The sequence below is a fragment of the Lycorma delicatula genome, chromosome 2 (genome assembly GCF_047948215.1).
Source record: "Lycorma delicatula isolate Av1 chromosome 2, ASM4794821v1, whole genome shotgun sequence".
Taxonomy (NCBI): domain Eukaryota; kingdom Metazoa; phylum Arthropoda; class Insecta; order Hemiptera; family Fulgoridae; genus Lycorma; species Lycorma delicatula.
The window spans coordinates 190,050,028-190,077,369 of record NC_134456.1 but is presented as its reverse complement, the minus strand read 5'-3'; the positions used below and the strand labels follow the sequence as shown (position 1 = coordinate 190,077,369).

The 27,342-nt window shown below is 28.2% G+C and overlaps 2 protein-coding genes across 3 annotated transcripts in view; both read right to left on the bottom strand.

Moving 5' to 3' along the window:
* Positions 1 to 4,583, bottom strand: part of LOC142319526 (uncharacterized) — a 108,022-nt gene extending 103,439 nt beyond the window's left edge. The window contains exons 1-2 of the mRNA XM_075356904.1: positions 4,289 to 4,583; positions 2,569 to 2,691 (exon numbers count right to left, since the gene is read on the bottom strand). Of these exons, the coding sequence (XP_075213019.1) occupies positions 2,569 to 2,691; positions 4,289 to 4,442 (277 nt within the window). The 5' untranslated portion in view covers positions 4,443 to 4,583. The remainder of the gene's footprint in view (positions 1 to 2,568; positions 2,692 to 4,288) is intronic.
* An 8,107-nt stretch (positions 4,584 to 12,690) lies between these two features.
* On the bottom strand, positions 12,691 to 27,104 carry LOC142319525 (actin, clone 403-like). Of its 2 annotated transcripts, none has more exons than XM_075356901.1 (6): positions 24,790 to 24,825; positions 22,598 to 22,744; positions 20,943 to 21,182; positions 17,059 to 17,197; positions 14,740 to 14,975; positions 12,691 to 13,511 (listed from the first exon to the last, which is right to left on the bottom strand). In XM_075356901.1, exons 1-6 carry the CDS (start codon positions 24,808 to 24,810, stop codon positions 13,122 to 13,124), a joined length of 1,173 nt encoding a protein of 390 aa, XP_075213016.1. In that variant the 5' UTR covers positions 24,811 to 24,825; the 3' UTR covers positions 12,691 to 13,121. The 2 variants fall into 2 exon arrangements, with proteins under 2 accessions (XP_075213016.1, XP_075213018.1); XM_075356903.1 differs by lacking the exon at positions 24,790 to 24,825 and adding an exon at positions 27,090 to 27,104 and having other exon boundaries at positions 12,692 to 13,511.
* Between the last annotated feature and the right edge of the window lie 238 nt (positions 27,105 to 27,342).

Here is a 27,342-nt window from a genome sequence, read left to right as displayed (position 1 = left end):
GAGCAATAACAAATACCAAATGTTACATTCTGAAAAGTGATATGATAAAGGAATTGAAAAAGACACAGATCAATACAAATTTGTGGCGTTTAGAGAATATACTGAACACCATGAACATCTTGCCGAAAAACCAAGAGATTTTAAATATGAAAAGATTTTGTATATTTCTTGCCACAATAAAATAAAAACTGTCACTCCTGAAAATGAATGTATTTAGAGAAATTTCTGGGTAGTGATCATAATGTTATGACAGCTTTGAAATCAATATATAATGCATAGAAAAAAAAGCTGACAACAGAGTTGTAAGATTTTCCCATTGTGTGGTTAAAGATGCGTTCCGGGATAATCCTACAACTGTGGGTTAATTCTGAAGCGCGGATTAAATACAAATACAACTTAATTTAAAGTATTTATCATTTTACTTAAATATAAAATTTTTTGTTTATTTAATTCAATGATTCTAACTAAAGCACACGCACATACTGTATTTAATTTGTGCAGGATGAAAAGTTCCATCCAGTTTTTGGGTTCCGTAGGTGTCAAAACGTCAGGTTCTCGTAAAAACCTCATATGCCCAAATTGAACAGATTATAATATTTTCCCTTCTAGAGCAGCTCTGCTACACCACTTCAGGAGAGTAATAAACAACAACATAATATATTTTTAAATGAAAACCTTTTTTCCTTAACACACAGATTTGTAAGGGAAATTTTTTCAGCAATATTATACAACTAACATATTTATATTAATAGCATTAGATACATGTAGATTTTTTTTATCAGGATATATTTATGTGCATATTTATTATATTCTATGTTTCAAACAAATTTAAAATAATAAATTAATGTTGCACTTTTTTTGGTAATGAAGTACCAAGGATTATAAGCAAATATTAAACTTAATTTTTAGTAAGGCTGAATTAACTATAATTTAAAAATATAAAGAAAATTGCATCAAAAGTTAAACTTCAATGAATTATAAAAAAAAAATTCTGTAAGAGTTATGCAAGATTAACGAACTTCGCCTCATGACAAGAACAACAATTATGTGAAAGTGCTTAACACAATACACAACTGCATTGACTGGCTCTTAATAAAACTTGCTGAAATAATTTTGGCAATTGACAATGTCAGCATTCAGTTACCAATGAGAACTCAAAATGGACACATATTAGCATTTTAATCATTAGCACATTTTTAATCTAGCAGCCATATCAATCAACAAGTTAAATAAAAATGTAACCAGTTTAAAATAGACCCTGATATTTTCTACTTTTGTAGAAGGGGATGATGATATAGAGGCATTTTTTAAGTCAAAGAAATAAAACTACTTTTTTCAGTTTACTTTCAAGTTTATTAAAGATTATCAATAAATATTTTAACAACCTCCACTGCCGGTTTCTTCCTGAAGAAACCAAACTAACAGCTTCTTCTTCTTCTTCTTCTAAATCACCCCAATTTCTTAAACACAATCTTCTGAATTTTTGATGATGAATGGTAGCAAAACAATGAACCTATAATTCTGAATCCATCTTTAAACTCAATAAATTAAAACTCTCTTAAAACAAGTAGGGAAAACCCTAAAAGGAAGTTTTAATAGATAACTGACAACCTTATTTGCAGAGGGCAAAATATCTTTAAGTTATAAACACCATAATCCCCCGTTATAACCATTATGAAAGACAGTGCACAATATATTTGCCTCAGCTACCTGCATGAATTATAACATAAATTACAAAAAAAAATAGTTCAATTAATGAACCATCCTTGCCAAAATGTTTTTTTTTTCATTTTCAGAATAATTTTATCTCATTTATTTAATAATTACTATTTAGATCTTTTTTAATCAACTGGATAAACTTTCCCTTTCATTTTCCTAAATGTAGATATCAGATTTCATCATCAGAAAGCAGTTTCAATAGAAAATCTAGGTCTCTTATAATAAGTAACTGCATTAATTCATAAGAGTAAAACCTAAAATTCCTACTCAGAACCCTGCTTCAAATTAATGAGTAGAAACTTCTCTACCTCTGCTAATTCTAACAAACAGAGAATTCACATTGATGGTCACTCAGATTAACATTTTGATAAACTTGCAGCCACGTCTCTGTAAGGCACAAGACATCAAAGCGATTGGTATAACTCATGACACAAATGCTGTCTATGTGATGACATAATTCATCAAAATTTAAATCGTAAACTACTATTATTTTTTAAATACATAAAATATAACTTGCACAATATTTTACACAATTATAAATATGAAGATTTGTTCCTGGTCATGAAATTTACAGAACAGGTTGTTTCATATATCTCTGTTATAGAGTTTTTGTTATCACAAGTGCCAACTGAAGCAGTTATCAAAACCAAATTTATTTTTTTGATATTGCTATATAAGCAATAAGCTCGTGCGTGGGACATGGAAATTTGTTGGGTATGAAAAATGCCATGCCTGACCGGGATTCAAACACAGGACCTCTGGATGAAAGGCAGAGACAATCAATCCAGAATTTCTTAAAATACAGACATAAAAACCATTCTTAATTACATCTTTTCAAGATTATATTACCTGAAGAAGTTTGTCCATAAGCAAACACTGTTCCATTGAATCCCTGCATACTAGCATCTACAATTGGTTTAACAACTTTGTCAAAAACTACTGTATTACTTTCACTTTCATTGAACACATGGTCTGTAAATTAAAAAAAAAATTATTAATTTAAATAATATATATATATTATAATCCAGGAAACAATACTAAAAAATGGATAGCCCTGATAAACTATTTAACAAATACTTAGTAAATGAGTGATTGATTGATTGAGTGTGTGTACATGTGTGTCCATGTGCACGCGCGCACACACACACACATATATATATATATATTTAGGTTAAACTTTTTAGTCCATTTTTTCCTCTGTACATAAATATCTATATAAACAATACAATATTATTTCAGCCTCGACAGAGCACAGAATTAGAGAAAGTCTTGCCTTTAATTTTTTTTCATCAAAACGCTTTCATCAAAAAGTCTAAGCCCATCCTCAGTGATACCTTTTATAAATTCTTAAACTGTTTATAATTTACACAATAACTCTGTTAGCTTTTTATATTTTGTAAAAATTGTTTGTTTAAAATAAAATAAATTTAAACAATTTAAAAAAATCTTTAAAAACATTTAATTTAGAACAGATATTTGTTGTCAAGAATGAAAAAGTATTACAATAACCATCAATATTAATTGTACATATATATATAAAATTTATTTAAACATTTTATTGAAAACTGGATGATAGAAGAGATAACAGAGCTTGTGTCAAAATGTTCTCTAAATATCTAGGTTGATGTATCATGTATGTATTAAGGTTTGTTTAATAAAGAAAATAACAAAAAAGATTTTAAATTATAAAAATGATTAGTAAAAAACAAATGCGACTGAATATGAAATAATTTGGTAACATTAAAGCAGACAAGTGGCTAATGACTATAAATTTTTATAGTTACAAGAATGACTTCAAATAGTTTGGTAAATAAAAATGTATTATTTTATTACCTAATATTTCAAAATAAATTGATGTTTTTTTACGGGCTTCAGAACATGCATCAATATACTAATAGTTACAAAATATTTTGTAAACTATTAGTATAGATGAATTAAATATTTTATCCAGTACACACAAAAAATCATTATATATATATACATCAGGAAAAAATGATTAAAAGTTATTTTCCGAGTCTTTGGGTACATGTGTAAGCACGATAACCTACATGCACTTCGTGTATGGTTGTTTTTATTTATTCTGATCACGAGTGATTTAGTGAAAATTAATGTAAGAGAATCAATAGTTCTATATAACGCACAAATATATATTTTCATACAAAGCGACATGGATAAAAAAATAAATAATATTTTAACTTACAAAATTAATTTAACAATGTAACAAACTTTTATATTAAAGTGTTCAGAATTATTAAAAAAATATTAAATTCTGAATAACTGAAGTTAAAGAATTACAAAAAAGGCTGTATGCAAACAACTTCTTCAAGGAAGATATTTTGTTACACATTATTCAAGTAGTTTATTTTTATATAAATTTAGTGCCGTAAAACCTCTGAAACAATAATTGTGCAACACATAATTTTCCATAATCCACTGTCCAAAATAAAATATAAAAAACCCCTACTACAAAATATTACAATTATATTTATAAAATATAACACGGTAAATGGTCAAATTACAAATTCATTTTAAGTTTCACAATATTAGGTGTTTGGTAAATAGTACGTACCAAAAGTAAATGCATCACTTTTAGGTCTTCCAGTTGTAGGATCCACCTGGAAGATGTTATTACCATCAGTTTTCCAATGAAGAAGCAAATTTTCAGCTTTTTCCTTATCATTCAGAGGTCTAAGCCTTATAGCAACTTTCATTTTATCAGACATTTTTCTTATATCGAAAAGATCATCGACAACGAATGCAACTGAATTGACTGTTCATGCAGCTACTTGTCTATGAAATTCACAAAGACATTCTCACGCATTTGCAAGAAAAAAATCAAAAACAATTAAGACAAATTTTTAGGCATAGTATAATAATAAACAACACAAGAAACTGACCAAATTGAATTTAATACTACTGCACGAAAAATTATACTTTACCCAACGCCATACTACACTCCCTCGACATACGTTACTACTGGTTCAACGGTTTGTTATTCAAACGTACACAGCTACCTAGATATCTATTCCTGTATCCAATTCATCGGATTTACCGGTTCTGAAAAAATTATTAATGCTGAAATAACAATTATAATCGACATGATGAAAGATGAACTTTTTTCTACTTGAACAGGAAAATTTAATATTTTATTTGATATATGTTTGTTTTTGTAATTTATATTTTAGAAAATTTATACATTTAAATTATCATATTTCATTAAAATGGAAACAGAGGAAATAATCTGATACAGTTTCATCACTATATCCCCCCTGCAACGGCTTATTTTACCAGGATTTCCATTTTTTTTTGTCGCTGACTAATCGTACAAAATTTCAAACTACATCAAATATCTTCTGTATCAAACTGAAATAGCGGAAATAGGAGTGTTTCCTACGCTATCTTTGGTTACAGCATTCAACTAGGAATTGTATTATGATTTTTTTTTTTTAACCGACGTAGAAAAATCAATGCGACCGTAGGTTCTGTTATGTATGTTTAATGTTAACCAAATGATTTTTAATCACGGTTTCAATGATTTTTATTTTACAGAGTAAGGTCTTCGTTGCTCCCGTTGTAACTTTTCCTAGATTACACCGAAGTTTTTTTTTATCGAAAACGTTACTTGATAGCGTATATGATTCGTAGATATTTTTGTTTGTTGTGATTTCTTTAGAATATTTTAACCCAAGATACACCCAGTCATTCTCATATTATATTGAAGTGTTTTTATTTCGAAGCTTAATTATTATTCATAGGTTAACTAGGTAAAAATATGTTACGTATTGCGCACTCCAAATAACCTTACTAGAAGCTCTCGTTCCATAACAGCTATTACACGTTTCTAACCATTTTATTATTATTATTTTAACAAAACTAATTTGTCTCGCCTTTGTGTTCCTTTTGTATGGCTTCTTTTTTGAGGTGCATTTTATGTACCCTTAATCGTTCTCCTTTCTCAATGATGCATAACTTAAAGCATATTTTCACCCACTCTTTATTCTACATTACGTCAACAAGGATGCAATAAAAAAAAGACAGTTACAGCCCACCGGGCTGGTCTAGTGGTTAAGTCGTCCTCGAAAATTAGTTATTTAGCCGGTTTTCAAAGTCAAAGGTTCTAGGATCCAAATCCTTGCCAAAGTTAGTTGCTTTTATATGGATTTGAATACTAGAAGTGGATACTAATGTACTTTGCTAGTTGGGTTTGAATTAACCACCCATCTCAAGACAGGTTGGTCTGTGCCTGTACAAGACTACACTCATTTACGTATTATGCTCATCTCATTGGGCCATGGGGGATTGCTTATTGTTAGTTGAACAAATTGCAACATTGACATTAGGAAAAGAAAGTAAAAGGGTTAGATGTTACATAAAACAATAAATAAAATTCAATTGATGGTGCATTCCAAATAAAAAACTAGCATTCAATTCTTTAACTTTCAAGCTTTTATAAAGTGTGTATGAAACTGAATTTGTAAACTGTTTGTTTTTAATTTGGTACAAACTAAACAAAGTTTAAAGAGGAGATGAATAATACTAAATTAAGCTCAGTTTTTTTTTCATCTTTTTGCTATTTGTAAGCAGTTACAGAATTAATTAGTGGATGGTTGTTGATTGCTTATGCTGCAAACAGTAATTAAATATAATAATAATAGGTATACCTTGTTTATCATCCTAAGTCTTAAGTCTCTAACCGTATTAAGAGCAATTGGAAATTTTTTTAAAAAGTTACTAAAAACATAATTATGCATTTTTGAACAGTATCCCATTTAAAAGATTTATAAATAGAAGTATTTCATGTTGGTATCATTCTTTATGTGTTTTTGTTAGATGTCGTAATGTTAATGCATATTTAGTTTTATAATACTAAATATTTACATTTTGATTGGCACTCATTCTCCAGTCATTACTTGGTGCCATTTTATATCTGTATTATATACAGTAGAATACATCTACACTGTCATCTGAAATCAGGTGGAAGTAATAAAAGTAGTCACTTACATAAGAAGTGGTCAGAATAATTGTTACATCAATATCTTTTTATTTTTCTTTATTACGTTTGTTATATTCTTTTTATTTTATTCCAACTGAATACACATAATTCGAACAGTTTAATCAATTTGACAGTTTTATTTGCTTTTTAATGAATAGACTAATGAAAGGTATTACCATATAATCATACACATACAGTAATGTATCAAAATAATAAAAGGGCTTTCAATATATGGCATTTAAAATAAACATGAGTTAAAAAAAATATATAGTAACAATAATTTTGAAAATTCTAGTCCCAGTTTATGGAAACAGCAATTGCAGGCTGAGATATAATGAAGAAATTTGCCAACACAGAAGATTTAATAACAACGAAAAAAAGAAGACAAAACAATTGTTTTATAAAAGTAAATGTGAAATTAATTGTAAGAAAGATATTTATTAAAATCTAACAAAAAACCAAAAATCTCAGACAGAAAAGTTTATAAAGAGAAAATTGGATCAATACAGAGTTTTCAAGAAAATAGAAAATTGTACTCAAGAATGGTTGAAAGAAAGAAAAAAACAGAAACTTCAAAGAATAAGAGTATTGGGAAAAGAGAAAATTGCAAAGAAGCTAAACATCAGAATGTGGTCTTTCAGAGGCCAAAATCAAGAAGAAGAAATTTGTAAGAAAAAGAAATCTTACCTGATTTTCTCTGAATATGAACAGAAATAATTATAAACAGATTCAGTATTACACAAAAAAAAAAAAAAAAACGTATGTTTTTTTAAACATATGTTATAACAGATAACATAGAAATAGTTTTTGGAAATTAAAATTTGTGTAATAGTTTTTTGGTTAAAACTAATAAAAATAACTGTCCAATCTCTTTTATCACAAAAAACTCGACAGTCCTTAAAAAATAATGGCAGGTAATATAGGATCTGCAAAAATATATTCCAAATATTTCAATTAAAAAACATGCTTTGATTTTTTGGGTGGTATATCAAAGCCTATTATTAGTACTATATATATATCACTATATATATATATATATATCAAACTTAATATTTCGTTTTAATGTACAGAGAATATACTTTGTAAAGGAAGTGGTTGCTAAAAATCATATTCATAATGTGCTTGGTGTTTCTCTTCATCACAATCAAGACATTCTAATAATTTGTTACTTATCGTATTTAATAGTTATTTTTTTACAGAGATGTGATTTCTACTACTACAAAATTTATGTAACTGACCTACTCTATAAATGTGATTTATAGAGTTGTCAGTTACATAAAATTTATTTAAGGTTAAAAAAAAGTTTGATATAAAAATTCTTTCATATAAAAGTTGGCCTACCTGAAAATTATCCAGAAAAGTTTACATCATCTTCCTACCACTAACAATATTATTGTTCATAAATCTAAAGATCTGCTCATAAACCTAAATTATATTGATTTTGTGATAAGTACAATTGTGTCACATATCTTTACAATTGGGAAGAGATGTCAATTTAAAAAATGGAAAATTTAATAATTTGAAATTTTGGCAGACTTAAAAGTTTTTGGATGTACCTAAAAAAATTTTTTAAAGAGAATCAACAAACAAAAAACTTAATAGGCTAAATTTGTATGTATACCTGATAAAAAAAGTTATGTATCCTCAAACTTTATATATTCAAAGTTCAAGTATCCATATATTTAATCAGATCATAATATATTTTCTCTATTAAAGGTTTTTTAATCTCTTTATAGCCCAATTTTTTTATTTTTGAAGTTAGTTCATGTTAAAAAATAAGGAATTTTTAGAAAATGTTTTATTCAAGTTGTTTTGAATGAAGTTTTTGTTTTAAGACAGTTGTTCTGTTTTATGCGGAAGGAAAACAAATGGGGAACTGAATTGTATGTTAGGGAAAAAACAAATTTTTGTTTTTGGCACAATCAAGTAAAAATGTTTCAACCTTCACAAAGGAAATTGGCTATAAGTGTATATAACCTTCTACAGAATTACCAGTTCAGTACAAGGGCTACGGTTTAAGAGTACTGTATTTGTATTTAAGTGTGATAATGTGATCATATTTTTGGTGAATGAAAAATCTAGTCTATGTTCTGGAGCGAAAAAATAGTTCATGCTTTTTTTTTAAATATAATTAAAATCTAAACAGGGATTAGACATGAATTGTGTATTCATAAAACATACTTCTGATTTGTAATTAGAATGCATAATTAATTGTAATTTGAGTGCATAACTGTTATTCTATTATTTTAGTAACTTCTAATAACTTCAATCACTTTTCTGTACAAAAGAATTCTTGTGTGCTTAACTTTGTGCAAGTATTGTACTACCTTAATCAAAATATAATTTATGGTTCTTTATTTCTCTTCTCCTCCTCTATGAATCATGAGACCTTGCCGTTGGTGAGGGGGCTTGAGTGCTCAGGGATACAGAGTAGCTGGACCGAAGGTGCAACCATATCGGAGAGGTATCTGTTGAGAGCCAGACTAAGGAATGATTCCTGAAAGAGGGCAGCAGCTCTTTCAGTAGTAGTTAGGGGCGTGAGTCAGGACGACTTAAACGGCCGTATCAACATCACTCAGTCCTCTGAGTACTGCGCAGCTGAAAGCAATGGAAAACTACAGCTGCTTTTTTTCCAAGAAAATGTGGCTCTCTGCATTTTCACATAGCAATAATGGAGGCGCCTTCCTTGGTAAAATATTCCGGAGGTAAAATAGTCCCCCGTTCGGATCTCCGGGTGGGGACTACTAAGGAAGGGGTAACCAGAAAATTAAAAAATAACATTCTACGAGTTGGAGCGTGGAATGTTAGAAGCTTAAAAAAGGTTGGTAGGCTAGAAAATTTAAAAAAGGAAATGGGTAGGACAAATGTGGATATAGTAGGAATTAGTGAGGTTCGGTGGGAAGAGGAAGGCGACTTTTGGTCAGGTGATTTTAGAGTAATTAACTCAGCGTCAAATAATGGGCAGGCAGGAGTAGGTTTCGTGATGAACAAGAGGATAGGGAGGAGAGTGGAGTAATTTCAAAACACATAGCGATAGAATCATTGTAATAAGGATAAAATCAAAACCTAAACCGACAACAATTGTTAACGTCTATATGCCTACAAGCGCCCATGATAATGATGAGGTAGAGAGTGTATACGAAGAGATTGATGAAGCAATTAAACACGTAAAAGGAGATGAAAATTTAATAATAGTTGGAGATTGGAATGCAAGCATTGGAGAAGGCAAGGAAGGAAATATAGTGAGTGAATACGGGCTGAGCAAAAGGAATGAAAGAGGGGACAGACTTATAGAGTTTTGCACGAAGTATAATTTAGTAATTGCCAACACCCAATTTAAAAATCATAATAGAAGAATATACACTTGGAAAAAGCCAGGCGATACTGCAAGGTATCAGATAGATTATATCATGGTTAAGCAAAGATTTAGAAATCAACTCGTTGACTGCAAAACTTACCCTGGAGCAGACATTGATAGCGACCATAATTTGGTGATAATGAAATGTAGATTGGGGTTTAAAAACCTGAAGAAAAGGTGTCAGATGAATCGGTGGAATTTAGAGAAGCTTGAGGAAGAGGAGGTAAAGAAGATTTTTGAGGAGGACATCGCAAGAGGTCTGAGTAAAAAAGATAAGGTAGAAAATGTAGAAGAAGAATGGGAGAATGTTAAAAAAGAAATTTTTAAATCAGCAGAAGCAAACTTAGGCGGAATAAAGAGAACTGGTAGAAAACCTTGGGTTTCAGACGATATATTGCAGCTGATGGATGAACGTAGAAAATATAAGAATGCTAGTGATGAAGAAAGTAAAAGGAACTATCGGCAATTAAGAAATGCTATAAACAGGAAGTGCAAACTGGCGAAAGAAGAGTGGATTAAAGAAAAGTGTTCAGAAGTGGAAAGAGAAATGAACATTGGTAAAATAGACGGAGCATACAGGAAAGTTAAGGAAAATTTTGGGGTACATAAATTAAAATCTAATAATGTGTTAAACAAAGATGGTACACCAATATATAATACGAAAGGTAAAGTCGATAGATGGGTGGAATATATTGAAGAGTTATATGGAGGAAATGAATTATAAAATGGTGTTATAGAGGAAGAAGAGGAAGTTGAGGAGGATGAAATGGGAGAAACAATACTGAGATCTGAATTTAAGAGAGCATTAAAAGATTTAAATGGCAGAAAGGCTCCTGGAATAGACGGAATACCTGTAGAATTACTGCGCAGTGTAGGTGAGGAAGCGATTGATTATACAAACTGGTGTGTAATATTTATGAAAAAGGGGAATTTCCGTAAAGTGTTATAGTTATGATACCAAAGAAAGCAGAGGCAGATAAATGTGAAGAATACAGAACAATTAGTTTAACTAGTCATGCATCAAAAATCTTAACTAGAATTTTATACAGAAGAATTGAGAGGAGAGTGGAAGAAGTGTTAGGAGAAGACCAATTTGGTTTCAGGAAAAGTATAGGGACAAGGGAAGCAATTTTAGGCCTCAGATTAATAGTAGAAGGAAGATTAAAGAAAAACAAACCAACATACTTGGTGTTTATAGACCTAGAAAAGGCTTTCGATAACGTAGACTGGAATAAAATGTTCAGCATTTTAAAAAAATTAGGGTTCAAATACAGAGATAGAAGAACAATTGCTAACATGTACAGGAACCAAACAGCAACAATAACAATTGAAGAACATAAGAAAGAAGCCGTAATAAGAAAGGGAGTCCGACAAGGATGTTCCCTATCACCGTTACTTTTTAATCTTTACATGGAACTAGCGGTTAATGATGTTAAAGAACAATTTAGATTCGGAGTAACACTACAAGGTGAAAAGATAAAGATGCTACGATTTGCTGATGATATAGTGATTCTAGCAAAGAGTAAAAAGGATTTAGAAGAAACAATGAACGGCATAGATGAAGTCCTACGCAAAAACTATCGCATGAAAATAAACAAGAACAAAACAAAAGTAATGAAATGTAGTAGAAATAACAAAGATGGACCACTGAATGTGAAAATAGGAGGAGAAAAGATTATGGAGGTAGAAGAATTTTGTTATTTGGGAAGTAAAATTACTAAAGATGGACGAAGCAGGAGCGATATAAAATGCCGAATAGCACAAGCTAAACGTCCTTCAGTAAGAAATATAATTTGTTTACATCAAAAATGAATTTAAATGTCAGGAAAAGATTTTTGAAAGTGTATCTTTGGAGTGTCGCTTTATATGGAAGTGAAACTTGGACAATCGGAGTATCTGAGAAGAAAAGATTAGAAGCTTTTGAAATGTGGTGCTATAGGAGAATGTTAAAAATCAGATGGGTGGATAAAGTGAAGAAATGAAGAAATGAAGAGGTATTGCGGCAAATAGATGAAGAAAGTAGCATTTGGAAAAATATAGTTAAAAGAAGAGACAGACTTATAGGCCACATACTAAGGCATCCTGGAATAGTCGCTTTAATATTGGAAGGACAGGTAGAAGGGAAAAATTGTGTAGGCAGGCCACGTTTGGAGTATGTAAAACAAATTGTTGGGGATGTAGGATGTAGAGGGTATACTGAAATGAAACGACTAGCACTAGATAGGGAATCTTGGAGAGCTGCATCAAACCAGTCAAATGACTGAAGACAAAAAAAAAAAAAAATTTCTCTTCTGCAATAATGTACATGAATAGATGCAATGTGATTATATTAATCACAGCAAATTTTGGCTATCCTAAAGATTTTTTGTACCCAGATTTTTATGCTGGTGTACCTGCTTTTACCTAAACAATCAGGGATTTTTATTTTTATTTTGGAAAGAATGAGAGAACATCAGTATAAAAATCATTAATTGTCCTTGAAGTGAAATTAAAAAAAAAATCGTTTTCACTGGAAATGTCGCATGAAAATTGTTGCAAATTTTAGTTAGCTTTTACAAATGGTGAATGATAAAAAATAAAAATTGCTAGAACAGAAAACATTTATTTTTATATACTTAACAATAAATAGGAGAGGTTTCTTAATTAAATAAATTTTATATTACACAGTATGGTAAATAATATATTAACATTACATAAATAAATAACAATAAATATAATTTAGTGGAACAACAATACAAATATATGTGCAAAAATACAAAAAAAAAAATGCTTGTAATGCAGCTTTAACAATGGAAATGGCAAGATGAAAATAAATAAATACAGAAACTGAACATTAACAACATGAAATGATGGATAATTCTTTACGAATATAGAAATCTTAGACTAAAATATATATTGTTAACACTTCTTTTAGTTTTAAACAATGTACAGAACTTAACAATGCAAACTTTTAACATTATTATTTATTTATAGTAAAAATTCCGTGAAATAGTTCAAGTAAAGTTGAGCAAGGTGTCAGCAAGATAGGTAAGAGTGAACGGTTGAAGATACTTAGAAACACTTTCTGTGAACAATTGATGGACCAGATTCATCATATTCTTGTTTTGATATCCACATTTGCTGGAATGTAGAAAGTGAAGCTAAAATAGATCCTCCAATCCATACAGAATATTTTCTTTCTGGTGGAGCAATAATTTTGATTTTCATTGTAGATGGTGCAAGTGCTGTAATTTCTTTTTGCATTCTGTCTGCAATACCTGGATACATAGTTGTACCTCCAGACAGCACAGAGTTAGCATACAAATCTTTACGAATGTCTACATCACACTTCATGATTGAGTTGTATGTGGTTTCATGTATACCACAAGATTCCATACCCAAAAAGGATGGTTGGAACATAGCTTCTGGGCAACGGAATCTCTCATTGCCAATTGTGATAACCTGTAATGTAATATAACATATTATTATAAGTAAGCAAAAACTCAATTTTGATGATGAATAAGACCAAATTTTAATATAAGACTAAAATTTTCAACCATACTTATATGGCTTTTATAGTATTACCTTCTCAACAGTTATCAGTATTACTTATACATTTAATCATTTCTTGTACTTGTTAATACAAGAAATGATTTTACTAAAATACTATTTTACTAAAATCAATTTGTTTTGTATGAACTAATTTGATCAGATCACTTTCACGACCTTTTAATAATTTAAAGTTCTGTCCAAATATATTAACTTTGGTGGATTTCAAATTCCTTAACATTTTTTTTTATTAAATCTTTTAGGGGAACATTGTGTAGTCTCTGTACTATTTTCTTTTTAGAATTTAAACAAAACATTCTCTAAAATATCATTTATTTTCAAAATTACTAGCCAATTAAAATTGTAAAATTATGAATATTTTCAAATTTATATATAATTACATTTTTACAACAGAGAAATAAAAATTAAAATTTTGCCAAAATTTCATTTCAAAGTTTATAAATTTCATTTCAGATAGTTTATAAAAACTATTATAAGCAGAAAAAGAAAAATATCAAGAAATTATCTTCTCTATTGTCTAAACAGCACTTCTATGTGTATTAATGTAAGGTTACATTAAAATAGTTACACTATGTGATATCGTGTATTTTAATATAAGAGAATGCTGATAAATCCTTATAAACATAACTTTCTGTTTAATGACATTTGGTCATTACATGACAACTGATCACTCAAAAGGATTTAACCATTGCTAATTAACTACTTAATATACTTACTCAAAATAGTAATGACATAAAAATGTAATTGTGTAATTTGTGTTCTTCATAAAAACTTTTAATCAACTCTTGGTCTAAAATTTTTGGTTAGGCTTTATGTAGTTGATAAAATACATTATACATACAATCAGAAAGGTGTAGGGTTTTGGATGTTATATCCATACAAATTACAGAGGGAGTGAAAGTTTGTCTTGCAGCTAGGATTTTTAAGCAAATAATGATAAAAGTTTGTCAAACATCCAGTTAGTAAAATACAAAGTGAAATTCAAGTGAAATTGAACCATATTACTTTGATAATTCTATACCAATGTTGCAAAATTATTTTGTTTTTAATGTGAAAAAATATTTTTTTTTTTACAATAAAAAAAGTAGTGTAATGATGTAATCTCTATTAAATTTCTTACCTGGCCATCTGGCAATTCATAAGACTTTTCAAGGGAGCTAGATGATGCAGCTGTGGCCATTTCCTGCTCAAAGTCTAAAGCAACATAACAAAGTTTTTCTTTGATATCTCTTACAATTTCTCTTTCCGCAGTGGTTGTGAAGCTGTAACCACGTTCAGTCAATATTTTCATAAGGTAGTCAGTCAAATCGCGTCCAGCCAAATCCAATCTCAGAATTGCATGAGGTAAGGCATAACCTTATTAAAAGGGAAAAAAATGCTATTAGCATTTGTTATATTTACAATTAATGGTATTAAGACTATCCATTCTACTGTAATATATACATTTTCCAGAGATATGTTAACACACTGTTCCAAGTTAAGGACAAAATGTGGTAATTACTTAAATTTTGTCTTTGATTTTTTTTTTCTCTTTGTGGGATTATAAAATTTTTTTCCTTACTACAAATTTTATTACTTAGTTAAGTAATTTTATCATAAGTTCTTGTGTGTAGTTAAGTTGTTTGAGCAGTTAAATCTTTTAATAAATGTTTAATAGCTAAGGAGGATTAGCATAATTTCTTAACCACTCATTTACTATGAAAAGTCCTGAAATAATTTTTGTATAGAATTTTTTATATGCTGTAATTTTCTTAAACAGTTGTCCATCTCATTTTATCTGCTAATAAATTTATTTCTACAGTCCCAGAAACAATCTTTCAAAATTTAAATTCAAATTTAAATAATGAGTTTAACATCTAATACAGGAAATTGTACTCAAAATTTTACTTAGCTGGAAACTAAGTATTTATTATATGTGTATTCACAAGGATATAATAAAAAGGAAATTATCTCTTTTGATATTCATAGTTCGTTCATCAATCATCTCTGTTTTGATTCATTGCTGTGTTCATATTCTAATTAAAGCTTATAATATTATTTAACAGTTTATGTACGAGTATTATAAAAAGGAATCTTATTTTAGGTATGTGCATAATTTAAAAAGTTGAATTATTTTTGTTTATATATTGTGTAGATAAATTTATCTTTATATTATTCTTCTTTAAATAATAATTACTGAATTTAGATTTTTAAATTAATTTCAAATTAAGTACCATTATTATTAAGTGTTTATATATACAGAATATTTATAAGAACTCCTTAGTTCCAAAAAATCATACTAAAATAATGAAATCATTTAAAAGCATTTGGTTTTCGTATTAATGTTTCATCGTGATTAACTCCACTGAGTGACATTCACTGCAATCTCATTCAGTCATGTGACACTGCAGCAATAAGCTCAGTGCATGCTTTGGTTAATCAAAAGAGTTTTAATCACATGTGAATACAACAACACCATGCCTACAAATAAAACAATACTCCAGTGGTTTAATCAGTTTAAGGAAACGGGTAGTGTCAAAGGGGAAGTCACTGGCAGGCCATCCATATCTGAAAAAAATGAGGAATGGATCTGAGCATGTTGTATGTGCACCCCAAAAACGTTATTTGCAAGGTGCAGTTTATATTTAGGAATACCTAAATTTACAATGTACTAAAGCGGTGTGTAAGAGGCTTAGACTGCATTCATATAAAATGCAACTTTTTTATGAAATCAAACCCAATGACAAAGTGGAAAGGTTTGAGTTTGCAGCTTTAATGTTTAACAACATTGATGAAAGCAAGGACTACCTGAAAAATGTCATGTCTTCAGATGAGGTAACATTCCAGAATAGTGGGGTCAGTTTATCGACAAAACTCTTGACTCATGAAATTATCGAACATAAGTATGACTCTCTCAAAGTCAATGTTTGGGGTGTAGACTGATGAATGATTGTATTGTGAGCCTGTTCATTGTTGCAAATAGGTTCCATTCAGGAGTTTATAAAATAAAAACATTTTCCATTTACTCCTTTATGTGCATAAAATAGAAAATTAGAACTCATTAGATTATTTATACACTATTTTAATTTTTTTAATACATTTTTTGTGTAGTTAATAAAATATTTAAAAATTATACTTATGAACACACAATGACACTTGACTTAATCAAAGGACAAGACTCTTTACCAAACATTGAGCATGAGATGGTGGAGAAAACTACCACCTCTAGTGCAGTGGCTTTAAACAGACTTTTCACACAATTTGGTCAATAATTACAATAAGAATCTAAAGAATAGAGTACCAAAAGAGTTGGATAAGTAAAATCTCTACCATAAAACTATAAAGACTGGAATATATATTATATGTCATAAAGTTAATCTTTTAATTATTGGAATACCATTATAACTAAATACGTAATTTATAAAAAAATCAGGCATAATTTAGGAATTATAAATAGTACCTTCATAAATAGGAACTGTATGTGAAACACCATCTCCTGAATCTAAAACTATTCCTGTAGTTCTTCCAGAAGCATATAATGAAAGAACAGCTTGGATAGCAACATACATAGCCGGGGTGTTGAAAGTTTCAAACATTATCTGTAATGAATTTATGTAATTTAGTAATCTGAAGACAATAAAAACAATTTAAATAATTAAAAAGTAACAACATTCAAAAGAAATCAGAAATAAATATATCCTACTAGATTTTTAATGACAAATTTTTCTCTAATGAGATTAAAATATCGGTCTATTAAATTGCATCTCATCACAAAATATTATTACTTAACTATTTCATTGTTTTTCTAGTCACAATTTCTTTGATGTTATTAGTAGATTGCACATCAAGAAGCATTATACAAACGAAGAGTAAATAAAATCTGAATATTAGAAACTTTCTGGGTGCAATTGTTAAATTTCTTAAAATTTTAACTGTCAAGAACTAAATATAAAATAAACTTAAGCCTTTTAATACAAGATTTTAATTGCTGTACCTTTAAAACTGTGCTAAGGAAGCTGTGTTTACTATTATTAATTTACTAACATCTGTAAAAAAACTTTTCATAACTTTTGCAATAGATCTTTTAATCGTAAAAAAATGTAAGTGAAATTAGAAAAAATATGCTTTTATAGCATTATTTTTGTGGTATTCTCCTCTGAATTGATTGTGACAAATAATATAATTAAAATAAAATTATTCAGATACACCTCCTAATATATATGCTGGGGTGATTTTTACAACAATAAGCATATTGTAAAAATTTTATTTGAATTAAATAATTTAATTAATTTTATTAGATTGATATAATTAATTAATTGAACTGCTTTAAATTAATCCTATTGTTTTCAACTACAATGTTGCAGACAGTAACATTGTAAAAGCTTATTGCATTTATTCAAACTTTTAGTAATTGTTTAATTAGTTATTTGCTTTCTGGCAATTCTAGATTTCATGTTCTTATTGTATTTAAGCTGATGTTGAGCATATTATTTGTGAAAGCTATGAAAAACTTGAGCAGTTTTTATTATTTACTAACAAACTTTTCTTATTTACTCTAATTGCATCCATTAGTAGGGTAATAACCCTTTAGTTAAAAATATGGTAACACTATTACCTAAAAATTGCCAATTTCAGCTGCAGTACACTGTTGTACAACAATACCTTAAAGAAGGAATGAAAAAGTATGAATTTTTGGGTGGATTATTTCCTTGAAAAACATTATGAATGATGAATTAAGTGTGGTTATCAATAAAATTCCAAGCATCTTCTAGCTCCAGGACTAGAGTGTACTTTTCCATGACTAAGTTACATTGCCGGTATCCATGACGCAAGTGGTAATGCCTTGGCCTTTCCTCAGGAGGTCCTGGGTTCAAATCCCAGAGATGCATGGCATTTTCACTCATTCTACAAATCATTCATTTCATCTTCTGAAGCAACATCTAATAGTTGTCCCAGAGTTACCAGAATTTGTGTAATATGTCATGTTTTTTACATACATAAGATTTATTTATCAATAAATAGTTACTGTGAAATCAATATTACAGAGAAATTATGTGTACTCATTTAAAATTTGGTTAAATCAACTTTTATTTAAAAGTTTAATTCAACTTTTATTCAACCACAAATTGAAATAAAGAAATAAATTAATATAATTTTAATATAACAGTTTCTGAAAGTCAAATTCATTGGAAATGTCTTTAATAACAGTTTTAAAAGTTTAAATCATTGGAATTGTCTTACCTTTAATTTTAAAAATACGTTGACATTTGATCAGTTTCTCTAACGAAAATCAACAATAGTCGCCCATCATCTTAGGATACCATCTTCTTTGGTACTGATGCTGCATGGTCAGAATATCCTGATGGAAACGCTTTCCTTGCTCATTGCTGCATGAACCCAAATTTTCAGGGAAAGAAGTCTAGGTGAGTGTAGGAAATGGATTTTTAATGAAATCCTATATCCTTAAACATTTGTAGTTTCCTAACTACTTCTAAACAAAAAAACAGTTTCATCTTTTCTGTTGCTTAAAAATAACCAATGATGTCTTTGAAGGACCTCCATGCTGCTAGTTCATATTTACTACGTTTATCATCAAAAATTGAGTCCTTAAGCAGTTTTTGTTTGCAGACCTCTTCAGCTTACAATTACTCAGTTTAGGAAAACTTATTTTTGATTATTAAATCCTGGTCCATCTTTGTCTAGTGCCTTTACAAAATTTATCCTAAGTCCAAGTTTTATAAGACGTGGCAGCAGTATGACTGCCACCACTTTCAATTAATGATAAATGCTTTATATTTTTTTCACCAGTCACAAGGTTCTGCAGCAATAGTCAGTTCTTTATTTGGTAATGACTTTTTGTATCACAAATATCCCAAAGATAAAGAAAACAACACTATTTCATAAACCAATCTTGTAAACCAAGAAGTAATGCAATAACTTTCAGATTACTGCAAACTTGCACTAATACACTAATAAAATACACTTTGTATTTTATTGATTCTCATATTGATGCCATACATTTCATATCGACTCCATAAACTAATGGAATGGAAGCTGCTTTCATGCTAACTTTAGAAAGAGTCAATAAAAGACACCATTCTTCAGGAATATGCTGAATTCAAAGTTCATCAGGCTATCATCTTCATACAAACACACAATGGGCTTTTCATTGTTAAAATAAGTTGAGTTTTATTTCCTGTTCTAAATGTAGTAACTTTTGTTTTTTTTCTGATATAAAATTCCACAGTTGCAGTCTAGAACCCAGAAGTTCAGCTTACTGCTTTAATAACTTTAAATCGCCAACTAAATCATTAAGTTCATGCTGTTGAATTAAATGAGGAGATTTATCATCAGATACAGGTAGATATTCTAAAACATCCTCTACATCATCTGCTTCATTTTCAGATTGTTCTTCTAGCAATGTTGGATTAGATGGTGGTATACAGGTACCTCCTCTCCATGTGGTACAAGCTTTACAGTTGAGGATACATCTGCATATTTTATGAACTTTCTATTTTGAATGAAAATCAAATATATTTGTTATACAAAAGCTGCAGTCTATTTGAAGTGCTCCTCCTTAGGTTCACGCCAAACCATTGGTACAGCAAATGGCTCATCATTTCAACCATTGAGTTACTGAACACAATATGCAAATAACATTACATGCAAAATAAAATTTTTGTAAGCTGTTTTTATCAATTCAGAAATATAGATTTAGGCATAAATTGTATTGTTTAAAAGCAGAAATACAGAAACTATTCTTAATTGTAACAAGTAGTTTATCAAAATGAGTATAAAAGTGTTTTACAAATTTATGATTTACATAAAACCTTTACATGGTGACACAATTTCAATAGCGTATTTGTAATATATGAAATGTTATTATATATTTAAAATATATATAAAACATAATAGATACAAAAATTTTGTGTTGACTAATGTAATCTTTTTAATAAATATTTGACCGAAAATAAACACCTAAAAAGTTTAGGCAGACATTTTGGTCAGTTCTAGATCACAGGCAGACTTCTAATATGATTTAAATTAGGACTATCTACTATTTTTGTTTTCAAAAGAACTTGCTTTCAGACAGTGGTTTTTTTAAATTTGATCAATAAATAAATTTCTGGCTTTTCACATCAATAACCTGTTAGACAAGATTTTCTTGTTTGTTTACTTTTGAAATATTGTGTTCTTTTACTCAATACTCAAACCCCCTTCCCCTTCAGATTTTATTGCTATGAGAGGGTAGATGTTTTTTTCAGAAACTGTCTGGAATGTAATTTTACTCCAATAATGATTAATAACACACAAACACAATGATTAATAAAAAAATTAGCTCACCTGTGTCATTTTTTCTCTGTTTGCTTTTGGGTTAAGAGGAGCTTCTGTTAAAAGGACTGGGTGTTCCTCAGGTGCCACTCTTAATTCATTATAAAATGTGTGATGCCAAATTTTTTCCATATCATCCCAGTTTGTTACTATACCATGTTCAATTGGATATTTGACTGTTAGGATACCTCTTTTTGATTGTGCTTCATCTCCAACATAACTGTCCTTTTGGCCCATACCAACCATTATACCCTGTAAAGACAGGCGATACAAAAATTAGATTAACAATATTAGTAAGAATATTTATTTATTTATTCATTCAATACTGATTCATTTCAATACTGGCTTTGACTATTTCATGGCTTCTCTTAGACAAAAGACAGGATACGTTAATAAAACTTTTCTGGCAGTAGTTGGCCAAAGTTTATTTGACTAATGTCAACTTATTCAGAAAGGTATTTTATTACAATACTCTGTTGTTCAGACTCTGACCACTTATCTGGAAAATTTTTATAGTAAACATATTAAAATATGAGTACCCAATTTCTACCTGATTATTTTGTGAAGTATCAATGATCAATTCAATATTATCAGCACTTGTATACTATGATTAATGACAAAGAATTTGTAATCAATAATATTAGAACAAAGTGGTTAAATTTTATTTATTATAAGAAAATAAACTTGAGAGGGGGTAAAATTTCTCTTTTATTTTTGCCTTTAGTTAATATACTGATTATATGGAACACCAGTTTAGAATCTTGGTTGCAAAATTGGGCCTAAATGTTAAATGAAAATACAATATGTATGTATTAATACGTACAATAAAATAATACAGTATGTATTTAATACATTTTATTAAAAGTTATTTATGCTAGGTACTTTAACCAAATAGTTGTAGACAACTAAAATGAGATTCTGTCACTTCTATTAGTGGCATAGGTATTCTCAGTAACAAAACCCATGTCAAGTTCATTAAAAATATGAGAAGTGGGTTCCTTTTGTGATTTTTCTCTTAACTGAACATACTGATATGCAAAACCCAATCTATAGATGATACTCAGGCTTATAAGCCCAATCTTCTCTGTTTACCAGAGTTGACCCAGTCTGTATAAAACCATCATTATTTTCAAGGAAACTGTTGAATGATACCTTATGCTTTACATGGATCCTAGCCATAAGAAAAATCAGGACAGAACAAAGTAAGAAAGAGATTAATCACTTCTTGTGAGAAGTGATTATTAAAGTAATTATTAAAGATTTTTCTATGTTATGTATAATACATAAAATTATTCTTGTTACAGTTTTAGCAATTTGGAATTAATGGAAAATTTTGGAATTAATAATTACAATCATAGATGAAAAAGAAGCAGATAAATTCACTATCAGACTATTATTTCAGTCAAAATATAAAAATTATTTACAATTGCTTGCATGAGTGGAAGGAATATTAATTCAATTTAAGAAATCAGTTCAATTTCAGAAAGATTTGAGAACATGGGAGTTATCTATTGTATAGATTATTCTGAGAATAAGGACTAAATATGTAAATGACATCTATTAAATAAATAAATAAAAAAAAATAAATAAAATTTCAAAAACTTAATTGAAATAAGAAATCATTCTTTAAAAACTGGTGTTGCTATGAAATAAAAATGTTTACTGACCTGATATCTTGGTCTTCCCACAATTGAAGGAAAAACTGCTCTTGGGGCATCATCACCAGCAAAGCCGGCTTTACACATTCCAGACCCATTGTCTACTACAAGTGCTGCAACATCGTCGTCACACATTTTATTTGTTTGGTTATTAGCCTGAAACAAAAAAATAATACGATTGTATAAATAATACCAGAAAAATTTCTGAAATTATATATTCTATTTATTTTATATTTTTTGTATATTATATACAAAATTATATTCCACTTTTTTTTCATCTATTGGACAAATTTTTAATTATTTTGGAAAAAGGTTTAGGCCAGATTAGGTTAGGTTGAAGACCAGGCTGAGTTAGTCCTGTCTGCAGATGTTCTGTCGGTACCTATGGGGTCCACTGTGTTCCATGCCACCCCCTTTCTGATAGTTGATTCTCAGTGGAGACTGTCAATACAATGACAACATATCAATGTTGTGTATAATAATGACAATGTATATTATTAAGTTTTACAGCATTCAAAAGTACAATATTTGCAGTATAATAGTTTATACCATAATCATAATGATTCTCATTTTATATATCCTGCATCAGAATCATTTTCATCATTTGTGGCTTTGTTTGTGAAGTTTAAATGATTCTCCATATAACACCACTCAGGTTTTCTGAACATAGCTCAAATTGTTGAAATAGCTAATTTATCACCTTGAATTCATAATTTGTAATTACTCTCCTCATTTGATTTATATGTAACAGCAGTTCTTTTTTTTTTATACTAGTCGTTTTAAACATTTTCACTTTCTTTATTAAAATTATTTTTTTGTGTATAAAATCTCAAGATCACAAATAGGTCTTTGGAAGAGTGAAAGTCTATAATATAAAATTCAATCACAAAAATATCAAAATTTAATAGTGAATTAAATTTTAATTAATTGATTTAAAGTTGTTTGTATTCAAATATAACTTTGTACTTTTCAATAAAATTTATTATAATTTTGGGAAGTATATTATAAAATAATTATTCTGAACATTATTTTGACTATAATTTGAAAGTCAATCTGCTAAAACTGTAGTATGCTAGATTTTTATTTATCATTTTATTAAATGGAACAAATCAGTATGTTAACCAAAATAATAAGTTTGTAACTAATCCAATATAGCATTTTAAGTTATTTATTAATTTTACACACTATTTATTACACGAATCACATTGGTTTTTCAAATCTACTGTGTGTAGCAGTTTAATCTTGGAAAATTATGAAATAAATAGGATAATTATGAATTAAAATTACATCATAATTTTTTGTCTCATAGCATAATATGTTTGAGTCTTATGGAAAATATTGATTGGTATTATCTAAAAGTATTATCTTAGAGATGAGTGATATTTTTCAATAAACTTTATAATAGAATTTAAATAGTATGGTATTTTATGCGGATAGTAATTGTTTTCTTAATATAGGAAAAATGTTGTAAATTGCAGAATGTTTCATGAAATTTTTTAAAAAATTATATGTTTATGTACTCGGCATATAACTTTTATATTCATAAAAACCAACAGATTATAATACTGGTCTTTTCTCCATAAGATAAAAAGGAAAATTCATCATTTAAAAGAAATAAATTACTTTCTTGTAGTTTTAATTTCTGGATATGTCCAATTTTATTATAATATTAAAAGAAGATAGTGTAGATGATTATATTATCCTTTGAAGTTTCTGGATCTCATTTATGTCAGTGAACCTTTGCTTCCTGCATTAATATTAATTTCCTGCATGCAGCAAGGTTATTACCAAGCATAGACCGCCTGAGTTGCTTGATTATCCCGGTCTAGTGCTCACACCAGGAAATCCATGCCCTCTCTCTATTATTTCTATAAATTCACTAGCATCATCCTTTCTGTACATTTATTTATTTTTCTAAAGGTCAGTAAAAAGTAAAAAAGAACTATTTGAATTTATAAATGGTATTTTAAAAATTCATCTTATAAAATTATTTTAAAACAATTGGAATATAGTGATTAAAGTACTGAAGTTATTCATAATCTTAAAATTTATAGATCGATCAATTAAAATTAATAAAAAACCTTCAGAAATAAAATTATCAGCATTATTTGCTATTAATGCTGCACCTTTTTATTATCTAAAATATAAATTATTCTATAAAATTTATTATTAAATTTAGATATATAACACATTACTCTTACCTGGTACCCAACTTCATTCATTTATATCTGGTGAAGATCTGTTTATATCATTTTCTTTTGTAAAATTTACTATAAAATGAATGTAAAAAAAAAATTTACTATAAAATGAAAAAGTTGGTTAAGTTGGTTTAAATTATTCTAGTTAAAACTTATATTCAGGAGGAAATTTATTATTTTTTTCAATATACATTTTTTATTTATTATTATTTTTAGTTCTGTTGTTTTTACCACATGAACAAGAAAATGAATGTAAAGTTTTAAACTAAAAAAAAAAAATGTTATTGTATAAATATTGAACAATTTGTGGAAAGAGGTTGGAAGTGATTGTACAGTAGAAGTATTATAGAATAACATGTACAGTTTAAACTGATCTTATATTTGTTTGAAACATTATAATTGTTACATAAGGTGTAAGCGGTATTGGAGAGAGTATATATGAAATAGTGCTGTGCTCCTTTCTCTACTTTGTTGGCGTGAGCGTGTGCGCGGCTTTTTATCTTTGCGCACAATTCGTTCAATATAATACACTATTTAAAACATGTGTTAATAATAAATTGATAGAAAATTTTTATAGGCTAGGTGTATGTCAAACCGGTTTAGAGAAACAAATAAGGAAAATTGGTCTATCAATACTCAATAAATTACGTAATTTACATTTCCGAATAAATTTATGATTTTTATAAAAAATCATTAAGATTTATACATAAAATTTCATGCCTAAAATTTCTTGCCCGCGATCATAGTGATAAATACTGAAATCATTATTTATGACAGATTACTTATATTAGGAAAAATGTATTAATATAAATAACATTTTAAGTCTTCTGTTACAGATACGGTAAATTTTAATAAAATTTATGAACATTATAAAGTGAATTACTACTGTCTAATCAATCTGAATGTTATTTGTCTATATTCGCAGATTCATTTTTTTTTTTGTATACATATGCTATATTCACGAATTCAGAGCTTATTTACGTAGCATTAAATTAGGACCTCCTGATAAGAGTAAATTTCTTTCACCCACACAATTTCTGTCTAATTTGAAAATTGAACTGTAATTCAGCTAACTTTGTTATTCTACAAAGTTAACCTCCATTTATCAAAATATTTTAATTGAACAACTTTATTAGCGAAAATACTAATTTGATTTTAATTATTTTCTTGGCTCGCCAGAAAATTACGTATATTTATTTTAATATTAAGAGATGCCGTCCAAAGAACTTATTCCACATTATTATTTATGCTATATATATTACTTGATCTCATTAATTTGTCATATTAAACTAGAGAAGTAATTATTGTAATTTTTAATAATAAGAACTTGCATTTAATATTGTAGTAATATCAACAATTTACTTTTTCTTCCCGTTTATTTTCAAAGAAATATAAAATCATGTTTTTATCTTATCTTTTCATCCTGTTTATTTTTATTTTTTAACCGTAAACAATAATTATCTGTATATTTAATTTTAAGAAAAATAGAAATTTATCAATAAGCTTAAATATTTACGTACCTGATTTTTAATCCAAAAGAAAATCAACAAAAATATAGGTAAAGTGATAAAATATAATTTTTTACGAAAAAAATTATTTTAATTTTGTTAATTTTTGTTTAGAGAAGTACATTTTTTATTATTATTATTTTTTATGAGTGTAAACGTCTCATAAATAGGTTAAAATAAAATTTTACGCGTATTAAGTATCATATCATATTGTTATTTGGTACAATCCATTCACTTATCATATGATTTTTTAAATATCAAAATTTAACAATGATTTTATGTAAAAAATTGATCAAGTTTACAAATTTTAATTTACCGTTTTTTTAGTGATAAAATTTACTTAATATAATTTAAAATTATTCTGTATTTTAACAAACTTACGCAAATGATGTTTGAACACTAAATAGTTTGATAAAAATAAAAAAAAAATTAACTTGCGCTGAGCTATCTTCAACTTCTCTAGTAGTCAACAAATATTAGATAATTATATTACAGCTGGATAATTAAAAAATAAATAAGTAGAAAAATAATTAATATCTATAAATTGGTATGTATACTTTAAAAATATAATTAAATACTTTAAAAAAAAAAAATTATATTTGATTATTGTATTGAGCAGTAAATCGTTTCATTAAAAAAAAAGAATAACAATGTTTTGAAATAAAACGCGCATTAAAACTAATTAAAATTATACACCATCTTAATAACTAATTAATTTTAAATATTCTTTAAAATTAATTATAATGTAATTAATTATAATAATTTTAAATAAAAGTAACGATTCACAATACATACGTTCAGCCTGGAAAGTTGGTAGTGGAATACACCTGCCCACCTTATGCGCGGTTTTATACATGGCTCGACGTCACAGACCTTGTCCCTACCTTGATGTAACACAGGATTACCATCTAAAGGGAATTTTATTTTTTCTTCCCTTTGTTTACTGTATTAATTTTTTTATATTGGTAGTAATCTTGTAAATTATAGTTATTTCTATTCATAAATGTATTTATACTATATTAAATAAAATATTTTATTTATTATTTTC

Coding starts and splice junctions, on each gene's coding strand:
- LOC142319525 (XM_075356901.1), bottom strand. CDS start 24,810: ATGAATGAAGTTGGGTACCAG. Junction 22,745..24,789: donor TGAATGAAGTTGGGTACCAG/GTAAGAGTAATG, acceptor TTTTTGTTTCAG/GCTAATAACCAAACAAATAA. Junction 17,198..20,942: donor ACAGAGAAAAAATGACACAG/GTGAGCTAATTT, acceptor AATTCATTACAG/ATAATGTTTGAAACTTTCAA.